The sequence below is a fragment of the Chrysemys picta genome, chromosome 7, assembly GCF_011386835.1.
Source record: "Chrysemys picta bellii isolate R12L10 chromosome 7, ASM1138683v2, whole genome shotgun sequence".
Lineage (NCBI taxonomy): Eukaryota > Metazoa > Chordata > Testudines > Emydidae > Chrysemys > Chrysemys picta.
In genome coordinates, this window is record NC_088797.1 from 89479724 (window position 1) to 89504363 (window position 24640).

General features: G+C 41.1%; 1 protein-coding gene across 2 annotated transcripts in view; it reads left to right on the top strand.

Annotated features, from left to right (window-relative positions):
- Nucleotides 1–12956: 12956 nt before the first annotated feature.
- Nucleotides 12957–24640, top strand: part of IPMK (inositol polyphosphate multikinase) — an 88866-nt gene continuing 77182 nt past the window's right edge. Inside the window, exons 1-2 of one of the 2 annotated variants that reach the window (XM_042856679.2) lie at nt 12957–13473; nt 23813–23898. In XM_042856679.2, coding sequence (XP_042712613.2) covers nt 12972–13473; nt 23813–23898 — 588 coding nt within the window. In that variant the 5' untranslated portion in view covers nt 12957–12971. Of the gene's footprint in view, nt 13562–23812; nt 23899–24640 lie in introns of both variants that reach the window. The other variant, XM_005301746.5, reaches the window with a different exon arrangement.

Consider the following 24640-nt stretch of genomic DNA (forward strand, 5'->3'; position numbering starts at 1 on the left):
GTAGGTAGGGTCATATTTACTGCAAACAGGCCATTACTCTACTAAAATCAATGGAGTTACACTAGAGTTGAATTTAAACCTTTGTGTGGGGTGTTTAGAGTTGTAGAACTGTCTTTTTTGGGGGGGGGGTGAGATAGGGATTAGGAAGGGGTGTGTGTACATGAGACTGGGTTCTTTTTTTTAAAGCACAACTTTATATGCCAGAGAATGTCTTATTAAATTTTCCCTATTAGGGCATGTTCATATAAGTGTTTTTCAAAACTTCAGCCACTGGTGGTGGTTTGGCATACCTCTTCTGTCATTAAAATTTGCTTCCCATTACACATGGGACAGGTGAACCATAAATTCAGTTTACTGCATATTCATCCCCGCTTACACAGATACACACAAAGCATTTTTGAAAAGAAAAGCCCAGGATTTGGATTGGAGGAGGGGGTGGGAGACAACTTCATATTAGACCCAGCTCTCATAACTCAGTGAAGAGTGGTGTGTACTCAGTAACTTTACATGCTCTGCAACCCTGACTTACTAGTGTCCAGAAAGGGGGTGACTATCGGAGCTAGGGAAATCTGCCCAGCATTGTTCAGTAGGACAGAATTTATCCAAGGTCCTGTATGTACCCTCTATCTTGTCACTGAAGTGGATCTTTGAGGGTGGGGGTGATGAGATTGCTTATCTTCTCTGAGACACAAAGTAGCAACTTTGGGGACAGGGTGTCAGAGAAACTGCAATAGCCAGTGGGCCAAATTCTGCACTCCAGAGATTGAAAGGAAAGAACTTAACCCACAGTGAGAGGTGTTTTAAGATTTCAGCAGAGGTAGAGTTGAAGCAAATTAACTAATTTCTATCTGAGACTACTAGATAGAAGCTGTGATCAAATAATGTTGTTTCCACCTTCTTTTCCTGTTTTGCCAAGTAAAGGTGTAAGATACATGCATAGTAAAAGTATCAGCATCAGATAAGGTTAAAAAAAATCCACAAAAGAGTGATTTCATCCAAAACAGGAGAAGTTAACTTTAATGAAAGTATATCACTGCAGAATTAAGTTTCTTTATTTCTCAAATACACCGTAGGACTGATATAGTGATTATCTGCCTAGTAGAAAATACAGGTGTTGCACTTAGTACTTTTTTCTAAAGGAAAATTACTTTGTAGGTACACTGTAACAAAAGATTACTGTAGCTAAAAACTTGTGTTCATGTCAGGTAGTGTGGAAAGAAATAACAGAATTAAAACCTGAATGAATAAAATACCATTGGATGTTTTATAGACTGGTTCAAAAATTTCAAGATGAGTCCCCCTAGTTGTAAAATGACTTCCAGGAATCTATCAGTAAAATATTTCCTTTTGTTTTAGGGTAAGGGGAGTTAATTTAATAGCCAATCTTCCCAAAAAGATTTTTAAGCCAAATTCTATGCTGCTTTACATCCTGTGCATTTGTATGAAAATAGAGCAGTTGGAAGAAATGCCATGTTTATTAACTTTGCCATAAAATGATTAAATGAATATTTCTTTAGTTTGATGCAAATACAGCTAACTTCTTAATGTGCTTGCCACCCGATGTTACCTCTGTGGTTCTTTTGAACTTGGTAATGAAAAGAAATACTAAGTGAACTTATTTGCTGGCTATCCTGACAAACAGAAGTGAAAAACACTATATATAAACTAGGGTAACTTTTTTTTTTTTTTTAAATAAGGAAACTGTCTGAATGCTTCCCTCCTGTGTACTGTATTTGCTTTTGAGTCTGTTTTTTGACATTCTGCTCACACAACTGAGGATGAAAAGTGAACTGTGGCTCTAAAAACTAACATGTTTAGTGGCCATAAAGAATGTAAACCGTGCTACTGTAAAGTTTTGAGAAATTATATTGTAAAAGAGTAGTTTTCATACCCAGTCAAAAGTCAGGTCTGTCATGTATAACTTTCAGACTTGTGGCATGGAGAAACACTTCTTTTGAGGTTAAATTTGGTTTAACTTCCATATTTGATAACTTTCTACATCTTCCTTTTTTGGAAAGAAATCACCACAAATTAAAGTACCAATCCTGTAACAATTTATATGCATGAGGACCCACTCACCAGAATAAGTGTCATGTATTTAAGTGTTTACAGGATCAAGATCTTAGGGAAATGTGACTTCACTACATTCCTCTTGCTAACACTGTGTCTATTACTCATCAATTGAAATAGACAGCTTAGTTTTCTAAATTAAGCTACCTGATGCTACTGTAGTTCAGAATCTTAAAACCGCTGTAGATGAAACAGGACAATGAAACTTAATTTTTCAAGGGTTTACAACTACATTATTTAAAAGTTCATTGATTTAAAACTTGGTATACAAGATAGCTATACTTCTTGTGGTTATCAAACCTAAAGTCAGTTTTAGACATGAAATGTGGAGTGGGATCCTGGATCCCAGTATCTCCCCTTGAGATATTGTGCTTATCACAATCTGCCCTTGCAAACTTCTTGAGTAGGTGAATAGTCAGTCACTGCAGTTTTGACCCCTATTGCTCAAAATATGCAGTTAATGTATGATAAAGCTTGGAACAAAGATACAGAACATGTAAAAGTTTGTATAAATGAAAATTAAATGAAGAATACCAGAGTGAAATAAGAGGAAACCAGAAAAAGAAGTTATGGAGTACAATTTATATATCATGATCTACAAAAGGTTGTCACCTGTGTCTGAGGTCCATACTTGGGCAAATTCTAAAGGAATTCTGTCAAAAGGACAGAATAAGGATTGTAGGATTTGATCTACATTACTTTTAGTTTAATTTCAGGCAGCTACTAGAGAAGTTTAGAGCTCCATAGAAGCCTGCCATCGCTACAATGTTTAAATAAAACTATACACATCAATTTTGGGTGAATGAGATGATCTATTCAAAGTCATGAATACATTTTCAGGTGATGGAATCCTTCCAGATAGTGTTTTTTTTTTTTTTTTTTTAGTTTTACAACCTATATAGGGTTCAAAATGTTAGCTTCCTTTAAGAAATGCATGTATATGGTAGAGGAGAGTGATAAGTCACTTTTTAGAGCAGTGAATTCTCATGGTTCTAGGGTTCCATACTAGCCCTAGAGGTAAGGTTTTCAGTATATGATTTAAGCATTAGTGCAGATTGAATTCACAAGAGCTATGAAATTCTAGAGTTGAAAGAAAAACTGCAATCATTGGTGGTTCTGTAACTAATTATAATTTACTAGATAAGAAAATGTTTTAAAATGAACAAATCATTGTTTAGAAATAACCTAACTGGGCACAGTCTCACAGAGCTATTGATAAAAATGGCATCTTTTACTATTTGAATAGAGGGGAAAACTGAGACTTTAACCATTGGGAAAAAGGGGGGAGGAAGGAAGCAAGGCTCCCTCCCCTCTGTAGGGCCCTGTTCTCAGGTAAATACCTGGGGAAAAAGCCTGTACACTTCAAGATAAATCAGTTTATATGAATTTACTGTGCTTAAAATTAATGGATTTTTTAAAATAGGAGAGAACATCTGTGCTATAGTAGACTATTCCTGGCATGGAGTCCTTAGCACTGGTACTGGGAGAGTCTGATGGGGGTTTCACAGCTGGGGGGGGCACTCTTTGTCTTTTCAGGCTGATGTACTGAGGGGAAGTGGGGGGGAGTTCCCCAGCCAGGATCTAATGTTGATCCCATGGCAGCCTCCATATGATGTTTCCTGAGGCGGAGAGTCTGGTTCTCCCCATTATGGGCAGGAAAGGAGAGGCAGATACTGCATTTAGACGCGATATGGGCTTCCTCCAAGCAGTACAAACAGCACTGGTGCTCGTTGCTGATGGAAAACGAGCGAGGGCAGGAAGCACAGGTTTTGAACCCCAGTGTCTTCAGCATAATCCAGTACCCAGGTCTGAGTACTGGAGGTGGGGTGGGATCTATATGTAAAATTTAGCCAGAAACACCACTGAAGCAGCACCCCAACTCCTAAATCTGGTACGAAAGGACGTAGCGAACAGAAAACAAAAAAAGTAAACGCAGAACTAAGAAATCTAAACTATGAACAATAATAATGATTTTTTTTTAAAAATGCGTCACAAGGATGATAGGAGAGTAGAAGCCCTGACTCGGATCATGCGGCGGTGAGAAGGAACTGGAGATACCTATTGCTCGCCGTGCCCTTTTTTCGCCCTGGGTAAGACCATGCTGTGGCACAGGGCGTATGTGCAGACTGCCGAACACTACTACTTTCAAAAGGTCCAGCTCTGGCCATATGGTGCATGTGCATAACCCTCAGTGGAATACAGGTAGGGACCACACATCTTGAAGAACCTTCTGTTACAGGTAAGTAACCTCATTTTCCCCTCATGAGGAAGTACTAGTGTGGTAAATACAGCACTATTGCATGACCACTGTGATGACTGTGTAACACTTTCTGATGGGGGCAAGAGGCTAGACACAGCACTGAGCATAAGGAAGAGAAGGAAGAGGAAAAGAAAGAGAAATGATAGGAGAGGGGGGGAAAAAGGCTACAGAAGATTTTACACGTACCATTTTTAGGGGGTTGCAGGAAGGATTAAGCTAAAGTGCAAGAAATTATTTCTGTTCTGTATACGTTCTATTTCATTCTGTCTCTATAGCATGTAGCATAATTTGTATAAAATATTAACTGTGGATGGTATGCGACTCTTTCTTCAACTTTTGAGTCTTGGGCAACTTAAAATTATATTTAGCAGTCCAGAGTCTTATCTCAGCTGTGCCTTTGTAAATTTCTATTACTCCCATTAAAGTTGGTGAAATTAATCCAGATTTACATCACTGTAGCTGAAAGCAGCATCTGACCTGTCTTTCTCATACATTGTATATGACAGACTATTGAAAAGGTTGATTCATCAAGGAAATCTGCACTTTGATATAGAAGGGAAAAATATGGAAAACACTGAGGGTTATTTCTGAGATTAGCCCTTTTTAATACCTTGAATAATTAACTATACCCTCTTTCTGATGTGACATTGGACTGTTCTTGGTCTAGTATTTTTCATTTTTTGTCATGCAACCTACAGCTTTCCTTCTGCAACTCCAATGAATTATAAACATAAGAATCCCTCCTCTTCAGCAATCACAGAAAAGGAAAACAGAAGTTTCATGAAAGCTGCAGAAGTGATACCATAAATGTGCAAAGTTTTAAAAACTCAGCATATTGCAAGAATCAGTACAGTAGCTGGAATGTTTTTGCAGTTTAGTAAGCTGGCAAAAGAAGCTGAATATGAATAATAAGTTCACTTACTACATGACTTTTTTCAAATAGTTTTCTGTATCTGGCAAATATTACCTTACATGGATAAAACTCACTAAAACACACTGCCTGTTTGCTCCTGCAAAGCTTGCAAAAAGCTCCAGTCTTTGGGCCCAATCAGACTTTCACTGCAATCACTGTTAAAACTCCTATTGTTTTCAAAGGGAGCAGGATCATGCCCTGTGCATCTTAATCTTGACTCCAACAGACTGTGTAAAGTTAGTTCCCTGAAAGTTAAATGGTATTTTAAGGATTAACATTCTATCACTTTATATGCAAAAGCACCTGTATAAAATTCTGAGTACTTTCAGCTTTGTTTATACCAGGTATCAGCCTTTTCAGACAGCTGAACTTGCTATTTAGTTTTACTCTGAATTGACCCAATGAAACTGACCTTTGCAAACAGACAGCTAGAGAGCCTCTTTAACAACTTCTTGATATAGTAGGCCTTGATCATTTTAAGTCAATGGTGATTATTACCTTAGGTAATGCTAAAGCAGCAGGATATGACTTTGAAAATATAGTCATACAAATGTAAACACAAAACTATTACACCTGCCACAGTGAATGCCTTTAGCACTCATTGCAAGGCAGTGATAGAGATATGAGGCTGTACTTCAGAGATACATGGGTTAAGAACTTCATTTAGAAATTCAAAGAACAACTTGGAGTACTTTGTAACTAGCTGTAATATTTCAACATGGAAGTCAAGATGAGGAGTAGCTTAAAGTCATTATAACGTACATATTTGAAAAAGAAATATAGAATAGTGAAAATATCTTTCATTAGGGTATCAATGTTACAAAACTTTTATTGCCATGTTTTGAAGTTTGAGACAATTTAAAAAAAGAAATAAAAGATTAAAGAATTTGAACATATATTTGTAGAAGGGTTTAATTTTGAGGCATTTGGATTCTACACTAGACAAATTATGGCTTAATTCCTTAAATTGGACTAATCAATCAGTGCTATTTGCTGACATTTGCCTTTTAGGCTTTGATCCTGCAAACACTTACACATATGCTTAACTCTACTCCCTTGAGTTAAAGTGGACAACTCACAATAGTAAAGTTAAACGTGTATGTTTGGAGGATTGCCTGGGGCCTTACTCAAACACCAAAAGTGTCAAAAGAATTTGAAGAGCAGAATAATGTTCTAAAGATGTTTTCTATTGCTCTGATGTTCATGGGTTTTTAATACAAATTTCAAAATACTGATAGTGGCTATTAAATTACTAGGGGAAAATGGGGATAGAAAATAACATTTCCTTAATAAGTCAGACCAAAAAGTCTAATGGCATCACACTGCATTGTCACTGGGGAGATCCAGGATTGGCTGTAGAGAATGTCCCTTTATGAATCTGGCCAGCAAAACTCAGATATACTGGCGATAAAGGATCAGATCCTCAAAGGTATTTAGGCAACTAACTCCCATTGATTTCAATGGGATTAAGTGACTAAATACCTTTGAGGATCTGTGCCAGAGTTCTCAGTCAGAAAGAGTGTGTGGGGAGCGGGAAAGGAAACCTGTTATCCTTGACACAGCTCTGTCAAACAGCATTTGGAGGAGTGTTGGAAGGTTCGGGGGGAAATCATATCCAGCGTTTCTTAGTCAGAAGGAAGGTCCTCTTTGAGACTCTATGTTGATGTGAAAGCACAACAGATAGGGAGAATATGGGATGTTATTAATTATGTAGCAACACAATGGTCCAATGCTTTCCCACACAAAACCCCCCGATTTTCCTTCACTGAAAACCTTAAGGAAGCATGGAGTTAATGCCTCATCTTAACAAAAGATGTTTAAAAATCATTTTGAGAGGGTGAGATGGACAGATACATAGTATAAAAATACAAAATATCTATAATATCCATACCAGCGTAAATTATGTATAGTGTACATCATGTTAGCTTTATATAGGTCCTTTCACAACTGTGGAGCCTCATGCCTCTGCAGAATACCATTGATTTCAATGATATGTATCAGTTACCAGGAAAAGGTCTATAGTTTACAGTCAATACCACCTGCTGTTGTGATCTACTCAGATGCCACAAAGTAGGCAGGATTGGACTAAATCACTACTTACATGGAATTACCTTGAAGAAACATTTAGGTGCTGCAGGAAATGCAGTCAGTAGGATGCATTCTTTCATTTGAGTCGGTGCTGAACCAATGAATCAGCATGGTGGGGGCACGATGCTGGTGGAGGTGCCATATTTTTATGAGATATAAAACAGATGACTCTTAACCCCTTGTGGCCATTAAAGACCCTATGGCACTTTTCATAAGACTGTATTTGTAACATCAGTGTCTTGTCTAAAATCCAACTCAGCTAATATCCCTACCTAAAATCCCTTCTGCTCTTCTACTTAGGGATGTGCTTCTTTGCTTCCTATCCTAAATTATCATGTAATCTTAGACTTGGTGCTTATTTATGTCACTTGAAAGTGAGAACAAGCATTCACATGGCACTGTTGTAGCATTGCAATGTATTTATGTGCCAGATAAGCTAACATTTGTATGCCCCTTCATTCTTTGACCACCATTCCAGAGGACATGCTTCCATGCTGATGATGGGTCCTGATCGAGAACGATCCAAAGCAGAGCAGACTGGCGCACATTCATTTTCATCATCTGAGTCAGATGTCACCAACAGAGGGTTGATTTTCTTTTTTGTTGGGTCAGGTTCTGTAGTTTCTGCATCTGAGTGTTGCTCTTTTAAGACTTCTGAAAGCATGCTCCACACCTCATCCCTCTCAGCTTTTAGAAAGCACTTAAACCTTCTTGTCCAGTGCTGTAGCTATCTTTAGAAATCTCACATTGATGGTACCTTCTTTGCATTTTGTCAAATCTGCAGTGAAAGTGTTCTTAAATTGAACAACATGTGGTGGGTCATCATCCGAGACTACCATAACATGAAATATATGGCAGAATGCGGGTAAAACTACAGAGCAGGAAACAATTCTCCCCCCAGGAGTTCAGTCACAGATTTAATTAATGCATTATTTTTTTAAACAAGCATCATCAGCATGGAAGCATGTCCTCTGGAATGGTGGCTGAAGTATGAAGGGGCATCTGAATGTTTAGCCCAATGGTTCTCAAACTATTTTCTTTGTGGACTACTTGAAAATTGCTAAGGGTCTCGGCAGACCTCTTAATGATCTTTCCAAATGTTGTTTGTACCGTTAGCTAACTACTGTAAAGTGCTTTGAATAAAAGCGCTATATAAAAAACAATAATAATTAACTTTTTTTGCTCTACAAATAAAAGCACACAACTCAAATTTTCATATCAGTAGTCTTACCTTTCTAATGTGATGGATGTGCCCCCTCTCCCCCGCTGCAGCATCCCCCAAGCTGAGGCTGGGAAGGAGGGGGGGGTCTCTCCCCGGCAGCCGCAGCCCTGGAGCTGGGGAAAGTTGCCTCTTTCTCTGGCCACTGCAGCCCTGCACATTCCAAATTCCTCCCTCCCTCTCGTCTCACCTCACTGCCCCCTCCCACCTACCCCCTACTTCCTCCTAAGGCCACCACCTCACCTTACATGAGCGTCTTCTCCAGGGTCCAGGCACCTAATTAGTGCAGCCACGCCTGCATGGCTCCACTAATTAGGTGGGTGGCCCTTCATTCTCTTGTGTGCGGCCACCCAGGTGCACACCTTAGAGGGAACTATCCGCGGACCACCTGAATGGAGCTAGTGGACCACTAGTGTCCACGGACCACAGTTTGAGAACCTCTGGTGTAGCCTATCTGTCATGTAAATATCTTGCAATGCTGGCTACAAAAGTGCCCTGCAAACACCTGTTCTCACTTTCAGGTGACATTGTAAATAAGAAGTGGGCAGCATTATCTCCTGTAAATGTAAATAAACCTGTTTGTCTTAGTGATTGGCTGAACAAGTAGTAGGACTGAGTGGACCTATAGGCTCTACAGCAGTGGTCCCCAACCTTTTTGTGGCCAGTAGCACATTCATGTTTTCAGAAGAGTGTGGTGGGCACCAACAATTTTTCAAGGCTTATTTTGTATTTGTACATTAAATAATACAAAAAACATCATATTTAATATTACATAATATATGAATCCAGAGAGAAGCCGGAAAGAAGCCGCGAGGACAGAGAACACCAGTGCCCGGCTTCTCTCCCCTGCTGGGCACTAGGCGGGCCCCGTGCCTGCCAGGGACAGAGAACACTGGCGCCTGCAGCCCCAGAGTTCTCTGTCCCCAGCAGGCGCGGGGCCACGGTTTCTCTCCGGCTTAAGCCGCGGCCCTGCGCCTGCCTGGGACTGAGAACACTGGCACCTGCAGCCCCGGAGTTCTCTGTCCCCGGCAGGCGCGGGGCCGCAGCTTCTCTCCCCTGCTGGGCACTAGACGGGCCCCACGCCTGCCGGGAACAGAACACCATGCCCGCAGCCTGAGTTCTCTGTCCCCGTCAGGTGCAGGGCCGTGGCTTCTCTCCGCTGCTGGGCACTAGGCGGGCGCACATAAATGCCCCGGTGAGCGGCATGGCACCCGCGGGCACCGCGTTGGGGACCACTGCTCTACAGTTTTACATTGTTCTGTTTTTGAATGCAGTTATGTAACAACAACAAAAAATCTACATTTGAAAGTTGCAATTCCATGATACAGAGATTGCACTACAGTACTTGCATGAGGTGAATTGAAAAATACTATTTATTTTGTTTCTTTTTTACAGTGCAAATATTTGTAATCAAAATAATAATCTAAAGTGAGAACTGTACACTTTTGTATTGCTGTAATTGAAATCAATATATTTGAAAATATAGAAAAATATCCAAAAATATTTATAATACATTTCAATTGGTATTCTATTATTTTTTAACAGTGCAATTAATTTTTTTAATCAAGTTAATTAGTTTTGAGTTAATAGCTTGCGTTAACTGTGATTAATTGACAGCCTTAGTTCCTAGTCTTAAAATTCCTTATCAGCATCATTCTGGAAGAAATCTAGATGGCTTTATTGTGCTTGGAGGAAGGGAGCAGCTAACTTTCACAACTATCCTGCTGCCCAAAATCTTGAAGTTGAGGACAGGAGATTGATTGGATGCACAGTGGGAAGGGATGAACCTTTTCAGGGGAGATGAGCAGTCTTTTCAGTCTAGGATTGGTCCCGCTGAACTTTTATTGCTATACTCTCTATACTAACTAACTAGGGGTCTAAAAAGAAAAAAAAATCTTAATCAAGGTTCAAACTGAGTTAGGGTGACCAGCTGTCCCGATTTTATAGGGACAGTCCCGATTTTTGGGTCTTTTTCTTATATAGGCTCCCATTACCACCGCTCCCCCACCCATCCCTGTCCCGATTTTTCACACTTGCCGTCTGGTCACTCTAAACTGAGCTGCTATATACCATTACTTTTCACTGGACTAAGGTACTGTCACTATGCTCTAGGTATTATATCCCTTGCAGTAACTCCCAGTCTCTTGCACTGTTCAGATTCCCCTGGGCTTCCTGCCTTTTCTACTCTCTTACTGAACCAATGCCTCAGCATGATGTTACGTGGCCTATTTTTCTCCGGGAGGTGCCAATTGTCATGTGAGACATAATACAGCTGACTTGATTACTTATCTAATTACAACGAGGTAAGCTGCTGTGCCAAAGTGCAGATCTGGTGGTTGCAATTGCAGGAGTGAATAAATATTACAAAAGGAGAGAAATGGGGAAAAGAAACTGCAGTAATTACAGCATGACAGGAAGAGCTGATAATTCCCCTGGGGGAGGAGAGAAGAAAGTGAGGATCTACACACTGAGGCATCACAGTGATGTAGTGGCAGTCTTTCCCTTGAAGACATGGCCTTAGTCAGGCTATATGTAGAAACAATAGATAGCAGACTTTGTCTACCATACGGAATTTTAGAGAGAAGAAAAACCCCATCAGTGTGCTACCATTGAATTTAGGTGGCAACCTGAGTCTGGTTTTACAACACTCAATTCAATCTGTAGAGGAGCAGGTTTACTTAAATTCATATTAGAAATAGATCGTCCCCCTGTCCACAAGAGCTTTGTTTACCATTGGGCTCCTCTGGAAGCCAATGGTAGCACAGGTGCTGTCTTCTCCCTCACCCATCTAAAACTGCCTAGTTTGGAGGAAGCTTGAAAGCTCTTGTGACAGCGCTAAAGCTTTAATCCTGCTAGCGCTCTGTGGGTGCTTGAGGGTGTCAACAAGGATGTGGACCAAGGGGATCCAGTCGATATAGTGTACTTAGATTTTCAGAAAGCCTTTGACAAGGTCCCTCACCAAAGGCTCTTATGCAAAGTAAGCTGCCACGGGGATAAGGGGGAAGGTGCTCTGATGGATTGGTAACTGGTTAAAAGATAGGAAACAAAGAGTAGGTATAAATGGTCAGTTTTCAGAATGGAGAGAGGTAAATAGTGGTGTCTCCCAGGGGTCTGTTCTGGGACCAGTCCTATTCAATATATTCATAAATGATCTGGAAAAAGGGGTAAACAGTGAGGTGGCAAAATTTGCAGATGCTACAAAATTACTAAATATAGTTAAGACCCAGGCAGACCGTGAAGAGCTACAAAAGGATCTCTCAAAACTGGGTGACTGGGCAACAAAAAGGCAGATGAAATTTAATGTTGAATTACAAAACGTAATCCCAGCTATACATATAAAATGATGGGGTCTAAATTAGCTGATACCACTCAAGAAAGAGATCTTGGAGTCATTGTGGATAGTTCTCTGAAAACATCCACTCAAAATGCAGCAGCAGTCAAAAAAGCAAACAGAATGCTGGGAATAATTAAGAAAGAGATAGATAATAGGAGAGAAAATATCATGTTGCCTCTATATAAATCCATGGTACGCCCACATCTTGAATACTGTATGTAGATGTGGTCACTCCATCTCAAAAAAGATATATTGGAATTGGAAAAAGTTCAGAAAAGGGCAACAAAAATGAGTAGGGGTATGGAACGGCTTCCATATGAGGAGAGATTAATAAGACTGGGACTTTTCAGCTTGGAAAAGAGAAGAATAAGGGGAGATATGATTGAGGTCTATAAAATCATGACCGGTGTAGAGAAAGTAGATAAGGAAGTCTTGTGTTATGAGAAGTAATAAACAACAACTAGGGGGTCACCAAATGAAATTAATAAGCAGCAGGTTTAAAACAAATAAAAGGAAGTTTTTTCTTCACACAATGCACAGTCAACCTGTGGAACTCCTTGCCAGAGAATGTTGTGAAGGCCAAGAACATAATAGGGTCCAAAAAAAGAACTAGATAAATTCATGGAGGATAGGTCCATCAATGGTTATTAGCCAGGATGGGCAGGAATGGTGTCCCTAGCCTCTGTTTGCCAAAAGCTGGGAATGAGCGACGGGATGGATCACTTGATGATTACCTGTTCTGTTCATTCCCTCTGGGGCACCAGGAATTGGCTACTGTCACAAGACAGGCTACTGGGCTAGATGGACCTTCGGTCTGACCCAGTAGGGCCATTCTTATGTTCTTATGCCTTGGGCGCACAAGCCCCGTGGTCATAAAGCTCAGCTCAGGTGTGTTTCCAGGATGCCACCCCTGCAACCCTCGCCTTGGCGCCGGGGGAGGTTTTCTCTGCAATCCGGAAAGCTCGCACAGCTTTTGCAGAAGATGGGTGCTGGGTAACACCTGGCTCGGAGCGAGCAGGACCCGGGTCCGTCCAGCCTATGAGCCGCAAGGGAGCTGGCCCCTCCCAGGAGAAGGAACCAGCAGAAAATGCCCCTCTTGGAGAAGGGCTGCAATAGGCTGCGTTTTGTCCGTAGGGTTCAACGCGTGGGTCCCCTACAGCCTCGGGACAGGCAACGCGAAGCAGTTACAGGCTCCGGCCGCCGCTCCCTGCCCCGGAGCTTGCACGCAGGGGGCCGGGCCAGCCCCGCGCGGAGGCGCTGGAGGAGGAGGAGCCGGGCCGGAGCAGGGAAGTATCGCGGTGCTGCCGCCACCAGTCGCTCTCCGAGCGCGGAGGGAGGGAGCCGGGCTCCCGAACGGTGTGCGGGGCGATGGGGTCGCGGGCCCGCCCCACTCCTCCCTGGGCAGCCGGCAGCTGGTGAAGCCCGCAGGGCGCAGACCCGGAGCCCGGGACATGGCAACCGAGCCCCCGCGCCGAGCGCCGCCTCCGCCTGCGGGGCGTCCGGACAGCGGGCAGCGCCGCGCTGGGGACGGGGAGGAGGCCGAGCCGCTGCGGGGCTCCGCGCTCGAACCGTCCAGCCCCTCAGTCGCGGTAGGCGGGGGCAGGCAGGGGCTGCTGAACGGCTGCGTCCCGCTCTCCCACCAAGTGGCCGGGCACATGTACGGCAAGGATAAAGGGGGTGAGTGCGGCCGAGGGCAGCGAGCAGGGCGTGGAGCCCGCCCCTGCTTAGTCGGGGAGCTGACCCTGGGGTGAGGGGAACACATCGGGCCCTGGCTGGCTTCCTTCTTCTCCTTGGAAGGTGGGGTCTGGTTTCCTCTCCTGCGCCATCCCCTGGTGTGATTTGAACCTGGGTCCGGTGCCCGTCCCTCTCTCGCCCCATTACGTTTAATCCTCCTTTTAATTTCCTTTGGGAGTGGATGTGCTGTTCTTTGCTTTGCTATGATCTGAGCCTCCCCTGTATGGTGTCTCTGTGTTCCCCTTTTACCTGTTGGGCTGTGTGAACCCTATGTGGGGTATGGATCTGTTTCCTATCCATATATAGGGATTCCTACTAAGGAAGAAGTTGTGTGAAAGGGGGTGAAATCTGCATTAGCACCTAAGGGGCCAACAAATGTCAGTTTCTCAGTAGAGATTGTTTTTAACTAGAGGCTGTACAAAATTACAGGAGCGATTGCATTGGGATTCTCTAGAGCTTGAGTGTTGGAGATTGTTTCCCAGTGCAGGTTTCACTGGGACGACTGAGTCTGATATTTTCCTTATAACTCTTAGCGTGGTGTAGCTGAATATAATGATGGTATGCATTATGAACGACTAAAGAGAGGTTTTGTTACCATGCAAAATGTATCTTTGTCGTTTGGAAAAATCTGTGGGGGGAGGAGGAGAAGCACCCATACTCGAGTAAAAGAGGAAACAGTCAAATCTCAACAACCAAGGTTTTAATCACATTCATCACCCTACTTTAAACAAGTGTCTTTAAGCAAGTCACCCTTTTGGTGATATGTTGGGAAAAGTTCTGTGCTAGGCAATACAACTGAGGTAATATTAACAGACCCAGCTCAGGAGGTACAAAAGGGTCTGTGGGAAATGTCAGTTGTACATGATTATATAAATGGAAATACAAGTGACTGCAGAGCCTTCCAGATATTAATTCTTTTAGCTATTAACTGAGAGGAAATGCCCATTTTTTTGACTGGATGTGCATTTTAATGGATCCCTAATGTTCTGATATCCTCTTTTTAATTGTCGTCCTCCTTCTGGTTTCTGAGATACTGTGGGAGGAAAGTATTCACCAAAAGTATGTGTAGTACTACAGCACTGAAGTTTTAGGTTGCTGGTTAGAAAAAGATATTAGTTGAACCAAAAAAAAAAAAGTTTCAGTAAACTGTCTCATAAACTAGATATTAATCTAGTCAGGGAAATTGCTAGTTCAACTGAAGATGTTTTGACTGTCCACTTAAAAGTAGGTTTCATTTAAATAAAATTTGTTTCTCTGCATTGAGCCTCTCTGTAATACAGTTAAATACCTTATCCATCATAGAAAGGTTTAGTTTGCTGGTGTGTTTTTGCAGGGTCCCTCCGCCAAAATATGCAAGCATACAAAACAGTAGCTACTAGAGGAAAAATTTGATAACTATTAAAGTTTTTTCCCCTCATATCTACATATACAAGCAGCCCACAAATTTATGTTTGATAAGTAAACAACATCTGGACCACAAATCTTACCCATTAGACACACCAATTCAGAAAGTCCATGTCTAATATCTTGACCACGGTCTTTCTAAATAACATTGCATAAGTAACTGCAACATTATGTGGTATGGTTCTATTCCAGTTTAAAATATTCATAATTTCTTCTTGTCCTCTGAATACCTGTCCTTCCTCTTTCAGAGGAAACACTTAGCCCAAGTCCACAAAAGTATTGAGGAACCTAGCATTTATTAGTGTCAAGTATTAATAATGTCCATCCTTGTAAAGAACACAGAGAATATTTTATAACTGTTTTCTGACTTGTGTGTGTATGTTTAAAGGGAAAATTAGGGGCGTGATCTTTTTTTATTGAACACTTTCTGTATGATAGATGGGAGTGGTTGGCAAGTCTTATCTGGTAGTGAGCACAAAGTTATGAACAAACTGTAATGGCATTATGACTGTAAATATAAAATTTAATTTATATATTAATTTTGCAGCTTCTCAGCATGAGTCTTTCTTTTCCATGGGTGCAGTGAGCATTAGACTCACAAGGTCAATACATCTAAAATTGTCCCTACTAAAAATGTTTTAGATGGTAAGAAAAAGTATGATCCAGCACATATGATTGTTTTCCGTAACATCTGGCAATAAAAACATCTGGCATTTGTTTGAGTGTAAGGGGATGAATGATTACTTGATATCAGAGGGAACATATTAGTGATCTACCAGTCAGGATGAAAATGTAGTCCTCAAGCTTCCTTGTTGGAGTCCAGGGAGATTATAGTTTGAAGAATGTTTGTAGACATCTGTTTGTCTTCCTTATTCATGGCAGATTGATGGGACTAATCTGTTGACAGGTTTCAAAGTAGGAAAAGAATTTGTCCCCCTATTTCCAGAAGTGATAGTGGGCCATGTTCTTGGCTTATATTTGTAAAATACTTTGAGATTCTTTCAAAGGATCATGTCTTTGTTTTTCAACTTAAGAAATAAGCAAAAGGGGGTGTCTTCTAAAATAAATGTTCAGACTATTTATGTGAAAAATTGGTTTATTTATAATCCCATCAAGGGTATGTATTGGATGTAAAGTGAGAATATTTGTGCAATAACCAAATAAAGTAACTTTCTTGTTTTGGTCATCTGAGCATGCGTAAAGGTGCACACACAGAGAGAAAGTTCCATTGTGTTTTCTATTGGTGGAAGTCAGCTTTTTGACTGCCAACCTGCTTTACTAATTGTTTATAAATGCATTGAGATGTAGATCTTTATTGTGCATGAAACTAAACTATACCAAACCCATTGTGATGTTCCCCTCTGGTGTTATCTAGACCTGTGATCTGCTAGGTCATTTCAATCCTTGACTCGGGGAGCCAACTTTACCCTCATCTGCTGTGAGAACCCCCACTCCTGTGCTATTCACGCACAGCCTCTGGCATGTAAGCTGCTCTTCAGATTGTGCAACCAAATGACGCTAGCCAATATCTCCGGTCCCAGACACAACCCTAGGAACCTCCGTCTTGCAGTGTCCAGTTATGCCCGCTGGACACTGCAAGCTTATATGAGTTTGTCAATTTAACAAAGAAATTGATATGTACCAGGCTTGTTATCCCAAGGGGAGTCTCGGACATGCTTCAAACCAAACGCATTGCTTCAGGTAGAATAAACAAACATATTTATTAACTACAAAGATAAATTTTAAGTGGTTATAAGTCAAAGCATAACAAGTCAGATTTGGTCACATGAAATAAAAGCAGAACACATTCTAAGCTGATCTTAACACTTTCAGTGCCCTTACAAACTTAGATGCTTCTCACCACAGGCTGGCTGGCTGCTCTTCAAATCACCAATTTTAGTAGCCATAAGAATTCTACCATCCCCTGAGATGTCAGGGGCCACCCAGCTTTGTTTGTTTGTTTACCATGTCTCATAAACTTTGAAAGGCTAAACGTCAGAGTCAGAACTTATTCTAGGTACACTTTTTTTTAAACCAACAGCATATTGGTATGTCTGATAACTGCCACTCTATATTTTCTTCTGTTTTTGTATAGAAGAATTTATCTGAAAAGTTAGGAATGAATAAATCCTAGAAAGAAGCTTGTCAGCCCAAAGTGGAATTTTTCTTTTTGATCAGAATGACACTCTTCAGTTTCTGTTCTCTATTAACAAAAATTTAGTAGTGGAGGGATAGAAATCTCCTTAAATGCACAATGTTGTCCTGCCCTGTCCTTGTGATGAGGACAGTTTAATGCAAGCAGTGCAAGCTCTTGGTGAGCTGTAGTCACTTTGAATCTCTCCCTTTTTTCCCCATCTTCTGCCCAACCCGTATCTCTTGACTATGTGCCAAATCAATTAATTTAAGTAAATATAAGATGACTGAGCTGAGAGACTGTAAATTTCTTACACTGTTACTTTGCAACATTGCTATCAGCTAAGCCATAAGGCTGATCTTAGCAAAATAACGCATATGCAGGAAAAAGTGACTAAGCCTTTTAAAACCTACGTTGCCTATTGATTTTTGTTATGGGCATTTGTTGGCTCTTGTTATAGTTAAGTTAAATAGCATGGAAACTTTTTCAAGCATAACCCCTATCCTCCATTTGTGTGTTCATAACTTGCTGAAACCTGAACGTACTCTCCACTAAATGAAAATAGAATTATTTTTGTCTGGCTTAACTCTTAGCTGGAGTTGACTAGCTTTGAAAAATAACATATTATCAGTAACCCTATAAAAAGGAGAGTAGCTTTGTTCTTGTTTATATGCTATTCTATTCTATATAGGTTTTTACACCATGCTGTTCACCATTGTATCTGTGTGTGGTGTTTTTTCTCTCATCCTCTCCTCAGAGGGAGAAGTGAGTGGATGTTATGTTTTGCTAGCTGTTTTGTCAAATATACCTCTTGCTATGTTCATGTTACAGCAGCGAGGTCAAAGAAATGCACCTTCCACTTAGAATGGAAAGTGGTGAGGTTTGTAGTAGTTCTTTGTTCCTGGGGGAGTTCATGCCACAGTCTTGGTCCACCCCTCGAGAAGGTTGTCTCTTGCGCTGATGAGATTTACTCTTGTTGTTCAAGAGTTCCATTGTGCTAAAGGAACGAATGCTGCTCGTAGAAGCAATGTTATTTAATGAACAAGTAGGTTTCTGACCAGGCCACAGTTGAACCGACCAAGTATGAGTCTTGAACAACACACACTGAGGTGAGAGTCCAGCGAAAACTCAAAGATTTGGGCAGCTTTCTTAGACTGATCTGTTGCCTGTGACACCATATGGGTGAAAAGTCTTCTGAAAGCCAGCAAAATTATCCCATGCTATACAATGATAAACTTCTTCCGAGAAGTTCTGACCAATCGCAGGTTTTTCATTTTCCTTGGTGACTAGGTCAGCAGGGTATGCACTCTCAACAATTGCTTATCACAGGGTTCAGTCCTAGCACCGATCTCATTTAATATGTACACCAGTGACTTTCCCCAAACATCGTAATGGAAATCTGTCTTTGCTCTGACTACACAGGCACAGGATTTATCTACCGTAGAACAAGTCCTAACCAAGGACCTTAAAAGCATTGAAGAATATTTCTTATATTGGCAGCTAAAACCAAAACCCATTAAGAGTGTCGTGTCAGCGTTTCATCTAAACAGTCAAGAGGCTAGGATGAAATTGCATGTGGACTTCTGTGGCCAGCAGATAATTCAGGGTGGGATCATGTCTTATCTTGGAGTGACATTTGACTGAATTATCACATACCACCAGTACCTGAAAAATACCCACGACAAAGTAAAGGTGCATGTAAATCTCATTTAAAAACTCAGGAATGATCGGGGAAGTGGATGCAAAAACTCTATGGGCCTCTTCACTAGCCCTTGTCTGCTCTACTGCAGAATACTGCTCATCTGTCCAGATTGATGGCGCTCTCAAATCACTTGTCAACACTCAACATCACCATGTGGATCACAATGGACACAGTATAATCAATTCCATAACCATGGCTTCCTGTACTGGTACACATCAACCCAACCCAAATTTGTCACAACATGTGAATCCTTCTGGAGTCCCATCATGTTTGAAGGAACAAGGATCTTCCAATATATGAAGACTTAAATAACATACTGAGATTTCCAGTTCAATCCCAATTCAAGCCACTGGATTCCCCAGTTGGATCCTAGATGAGATGTTTGTTCGGGAGATTGGTGTCCTTCCACCTTGCTCATCATTAATCTTTGACAGCAAAATGCTGAGTCTTCAAGCTCTTGCACTCCAAGCCAAATCTTTTGCTGTCAAAGATTAATGATGAGCAAGGTGGAAGGACACCAATCTCCCAAACAATCATCTCATCTAGGATCCAACTGGGGAAACCAGTGGCTTTTCACTCCCATGGAAAACATGGTCCACTTTGAACTGCATATGTATATCATATGGCAGATGTCTACTTCCTCTGTACATGGAGACTGAGCCATGATCCTACTTGTGACTGTGGAAACGGACGTCAGATTATGGCACGCTTGAACCAGTGTCCTACATGATCTTATCCTGGTACTATCTCTGCCATCTACTCCACATCACCTGAGGCAATCAATTGGATTGCCAACCTAAACTTTGATATTTATGTTTTTAAGCCATATGAAAGAAGAAGAGGTGCGAAATTGTTGGCCAGTCTCTTTCCTGGAGCTTTAAACAGCCTTTTAGGTATCCTAGGCCCAGGATATGGAGCGCTTTGAAGATAAGGACCGAGACCTTAAACTTGATCCATAATTCTATGAAAAGGTAGTGTAGAGAGCATAGGACAGGTATGTAGCCTGTGTTGCTGAGGGGAGACACTGCATTGTTTTGTACTAGTTGGAGTTTGCTAAGTGCTGAAGGTTTTATACCCAGCAATATTGCATTGCTGTAGTCCAGCTGAGTGATGACTAAGGCGTGAATAAGTGAGGCCAGGTCTTCGTCTGCCACGATGGGATGGGGACTCCTAGCCAACCTGAAATGGTAGAAAGTATTACTCGTGGCTGTTGTGATGTGAGAGCGGGACATCGGTAATGAATCTAAGGGTACTCCTAGATGGAATTGAGCAATTTTTGGATGTGAACCTTGAATCGCTGGAGACTGCACCCAGGCTGTGAACTCCTCGAAATACTTTCCCCTCCCCACCAGAATCACTTCTGTTTTGCTTGGGTTCAGCTTTAGCTAGTTGATCTCATCCAGGCACCCGGGCCTGGTGGTGGTGGCGGCATGGTCATATGTGGTGAAGGATAGGTAGAGCTGTGTGTCATCTGCATATCACTAGCATGTGAGTCCACGTTATCTGACCAGCTCACCTAGTTTGTGGTTGTATGTAGATGTTGAAAAGGATCCTTGTGGAACTGCATAAGTGAGGGGTCTAGTGGTGGAGATGGAATTTCCCATCACTATTGTTTGGGTATATCCCTCCAGGCGTTACTCAAAGCATTAAACAATATAACCTCATCCACCTTGTCTCTCAAACCAGTATACTGCATTAACACTGGACTCCTGCCTCCTCTCTCAGATGAGACCACAGTATCTCATGATCAACAGGGTCAAATGCCGCACAGAGGTCAGGAGGATAAGAATGGATGTCTGTATTCTATCCATTGACAGCAGGAGAACATCAGTCAGTGTCACTAAAGCAGTTTTAGGCCAAGTCTACACTACAAACCTATACTGGTATATAAATATTCCTCAGTGGTATGAAAATTAACCATCCCAGAGCAACATAGTTTTACTGACCTAATTCCGCCGTGTAGACAATACTGTGTCGATGGGAGAGCTGCTTCTTCCTCTTGAGGAGGTGGATTAACTACACCGATGGGAGAAGCCCGTAGTTTTGTGTCCTGGCTTACAACCCAGTTGTGCTGGGTCTAGAATGTTGGCTTCAGTTAGATTAGCTTGTAGTTGGCCTTTGGTTAGCTTGCTCAGGAATGACAGGTTTGACAGTGTGTGATAGTTGGCTAGGACTGAAGTATCTAGGGTGGGTTTCTTGTTGGTTGGACAATTACGTGTTTGAAAGAAAAAGGGAAGTTTCCTTTTTTGAATGGGGCACTGGCTATTTTGGTCAGGTGTAGCGCTTGTTATTCATTTTTCTCTTTCTTTCATAAGACAAGAAAGGCCTGGGTTGGATTTATGTCTTGGGTTGGGTCTTCTTTAAGGTGTCTGGAACCACTTGAGGAGTGAATACATTGAACTCAGGGAATGCAAGTGGGCTGTTGGTTGGGGGATGCAGGCATAGTGGATCCATGTTTGAGAAGGCATCCTGAATGTGCATGATCTTTTCAGTAAAATAGGATGATAGCTCTTTGATGCAGTTGTAGACACTCAGGCCATGTCTACACTACCAGCTAAATCGGCACCGTTGCGATCAATGCAGCAATGTCGATTTAGCAGGTCTGGTGAAGACACGCTAAGTCAGTGGCAGAGTGCTCTCCCATCGACGTCTGTACTCCACCTTCCTGAGAGGTGGAAGCTATGTTGATGGGAGAGTGTCTCCTGTCAACACAGTGCGGTGTAGACACCGCTGTAAGTCAACTTAAGTTATGTCAACTTCAGTTACTAGCATGACTTAGAGCGTTAGTATAGACCAGCCCATTGAATAAAATGATTTACCACTCTGGATAGCTTCTTGGGGTGGGATTTGGCAACCTCAATGGAGGCTGATAGGAAGGTTCTCTTGACCTGTAATAAAAATTCCTCAAAGCCTATGCTGAGGCTGTGTTTCACTCTGTCTGAATCAGCCTTTGTTTTCTGCCCTCTGCACTTAAGTTTCTGCTCATCTCTCTCCATCCAACAGAGGGTGTCAGAAAACCAAGGAGATCTGTATGGGCAATGGGAAGGAAGGAGCCATTTTTTTGGAGTGCCAATGGCTGAGGCCCGTATAAAATGGTAATGATTCACCAGGTCCTCGACTTCTTGTCCTGTGGGTAGGGTACTGTTATCCTTTAGCAGGTTTTGGAATTTGTTTGGAACACAGAATTCAAGAGAGAGACATACACTGCTGATGTAGGTGTGGTTTTTTTTTTTTTTTTTTTTAAACCAGTATTTTAACTAACTTGTCTAGCCACAGTCCTGTAATGCTCCTTGGCAAAATAGAACCATAAAACCCCCTAAATTGCTAAAAATAGGTAGAAATTATGGAAAAATTTAAGGCTTTTGAGAGGAAAATATTTGATTTATAAAGTTTTAGAGGGAGTTGGGATAAACAATTATATTTGTGAATACGTCATTCCAGCATGATGCATCAGTATGTATTGCTGTAACAAATCTCTTTGATCTAAAGTGTGCTCTTGTTTTCTTGTGTTCGTGACAAAGTAGGTGATTGGGATTTAGCTCAGAAATCATAGGGTCAGAAATTTAAGAACTGTTAACTTGTTAAGACCCTATTCAGATAATGGAAAAAATGAAGTTCGATTTCTTTTGATTAGTAAAGGTGAGAGGGTTAAAATAGAACTTTGAAAGGGCTTCATCAGATTGTCTGTCTGTTTTCAACATTATTCCTATTGCAGGATTTGTAGCTTTTAGCGTGGCTGCCAGTTGCATAACAATAATTAGTACAAAATGTTGATGTCTTATTTGTCATAAAACAAAAACCATTTATAAATTTGAGAACTATTTTGATTAGCAAATATATAACAATGCATTCTTATTAGTCCTATATGGTTATCAAAATGTCCCATAATTGAATGTAATTTCTGCTTTAGTTTATAATTGTGGTGTTTTTTTTTTTTTTTTTTTTTTTTTTTTTAAAGCTGTTTAGCTGATATGCTTACAAGTATCAGGGTATGGCAAAATATATTGTACAAGCTAGAATGCCTTTAGTGAAAACTTTATAGATAGTGGAACAAACATGTTCTTGAAGCTCTCATTACAGTGAGCAAATACTTCTTGTACTGCCATAAAGGGCCCAATCTGGTCGCATTCCACATGGTCGCACAATAATCGTTGTCTTTAGATTTTCCTGTGCAGAACTATGGGATCAGTAGATTCCTGTAAAAGTGACAGGAACAATAAAACTATTTGGTTTCAGAAATATTTTGTCTACAAAAGGACCAGTACTCCTGGCATACTGTTTTTTTAAAAAAAAAAAAAAAAAAAAAAGAAAAGAAAAAAAAAAGTCACTTTGTAAAGAGTCATTTTTTACGATTAATGCCTGAACACTACTTAGTGTATTAGTTAAAGTTTCTACACACGCAGTATACCTAACAAAACTTCATAAGAAAGGAAATGAAAAGAAATAAGACATTACTACCCTCAGCATATCAGCACTAGTGCAACTTAGTGCAGTCAGTGCAGTACAACCTCAACTTTTCCCTTGTCTTCCAGACCCTTTTTCTCAAGCTTCTTCTCACTGGACCTTTTTCTTCTGACCAGACCTTTCTGCCTCTTTCCTTCCAGTACAGTACTATAAAATCACTTGCACTGGGAGTTGTGGAAGTAAAGAGGCAGAAAGATCTTCCATCACTACTTGTGTAGAGTTAAGTTTTCAATTTTTTTCCTATAAAAATAATGTTGTAACTTAACATACTTTCTACAAGAACTCTTCTCCTCTCCTTTTCCCTAATCCCTCCTAAGGGCTTGGTGTTTGGGGCCGTGTTTGCTAGTTTCCGCTGTTCTTTGTAAAGAACAGTAGGAGTAGTTTACACTGAGCAGTTGGGCTACCTCTTAAAGCTAGTAAATATTAAATAAAAGACCGGATGGTTGCATTCTTTAGAATTAAACTATAAATGAAGTGTTTGTTTTTCTAGGTATACTGCAACATCCAGATGGCACAGTCTTGAAGCAATTGCAGCCACCGCCTCGGGGTCCCAGAGAACAAGAGTTCTACAACAAGGTAAGAGTTCTTCAGTAAGGAAGTGGCCTGTCTTCTTGAAGGGGGAATGTTGTCTGATTCACTTAACGTTCCCTACCCATCACTGCCTGAAAAATTTACAGTGCAGTGTCCAGGTTTAAGTCGTAAGTAATGCACCATCCATGTACAATGTAGAGACTTAGATTCAAATCCTGCTTTCCCAGTGTTGCAGGTTTGAGTGACGTTGCATTGGCAGAATTGTCAGGACATTTGTGTGTTGCCTGGATCTTGCTGTTAGTAGAGTTTCTGCTCTTTGAGTCCCAGATGCACTGTCCAGATAGGGCTTTGGGATCATGTACCTGTTCCATGGGCAACCATTCCACATATAACACTTGAAAAACAAACAAAAAAACTTACCACCACACACACCTATTTTCTCTATTGCAAAACCACTATGTGTACTTCAGCTTCTTATTCCACCTCAGTTTCTATATAATGTCTCAAAATCCTATGTTTAGAAATGTAGTGTATATGGCCCATCCCTCCAGTTTTGGTTCATTGTTGAGAGAATAATTCCATTCTCCACTGTATTAACAAACAAACAAAACTTCCCTTCTAACTCGGTGAAATTCCCAGTCTGTTCTGAATGGACTATGGTGAAATTTATATACAGTCCAAATGTATTGCCTTCTTGGGTTTGCTTTATTGGTACCTCAGATAAGTGTAACAAACATAGGCCGATGTTTAAGTCTCCTGGCCAAAGTTTTGCTATGTCTAGGGCTTT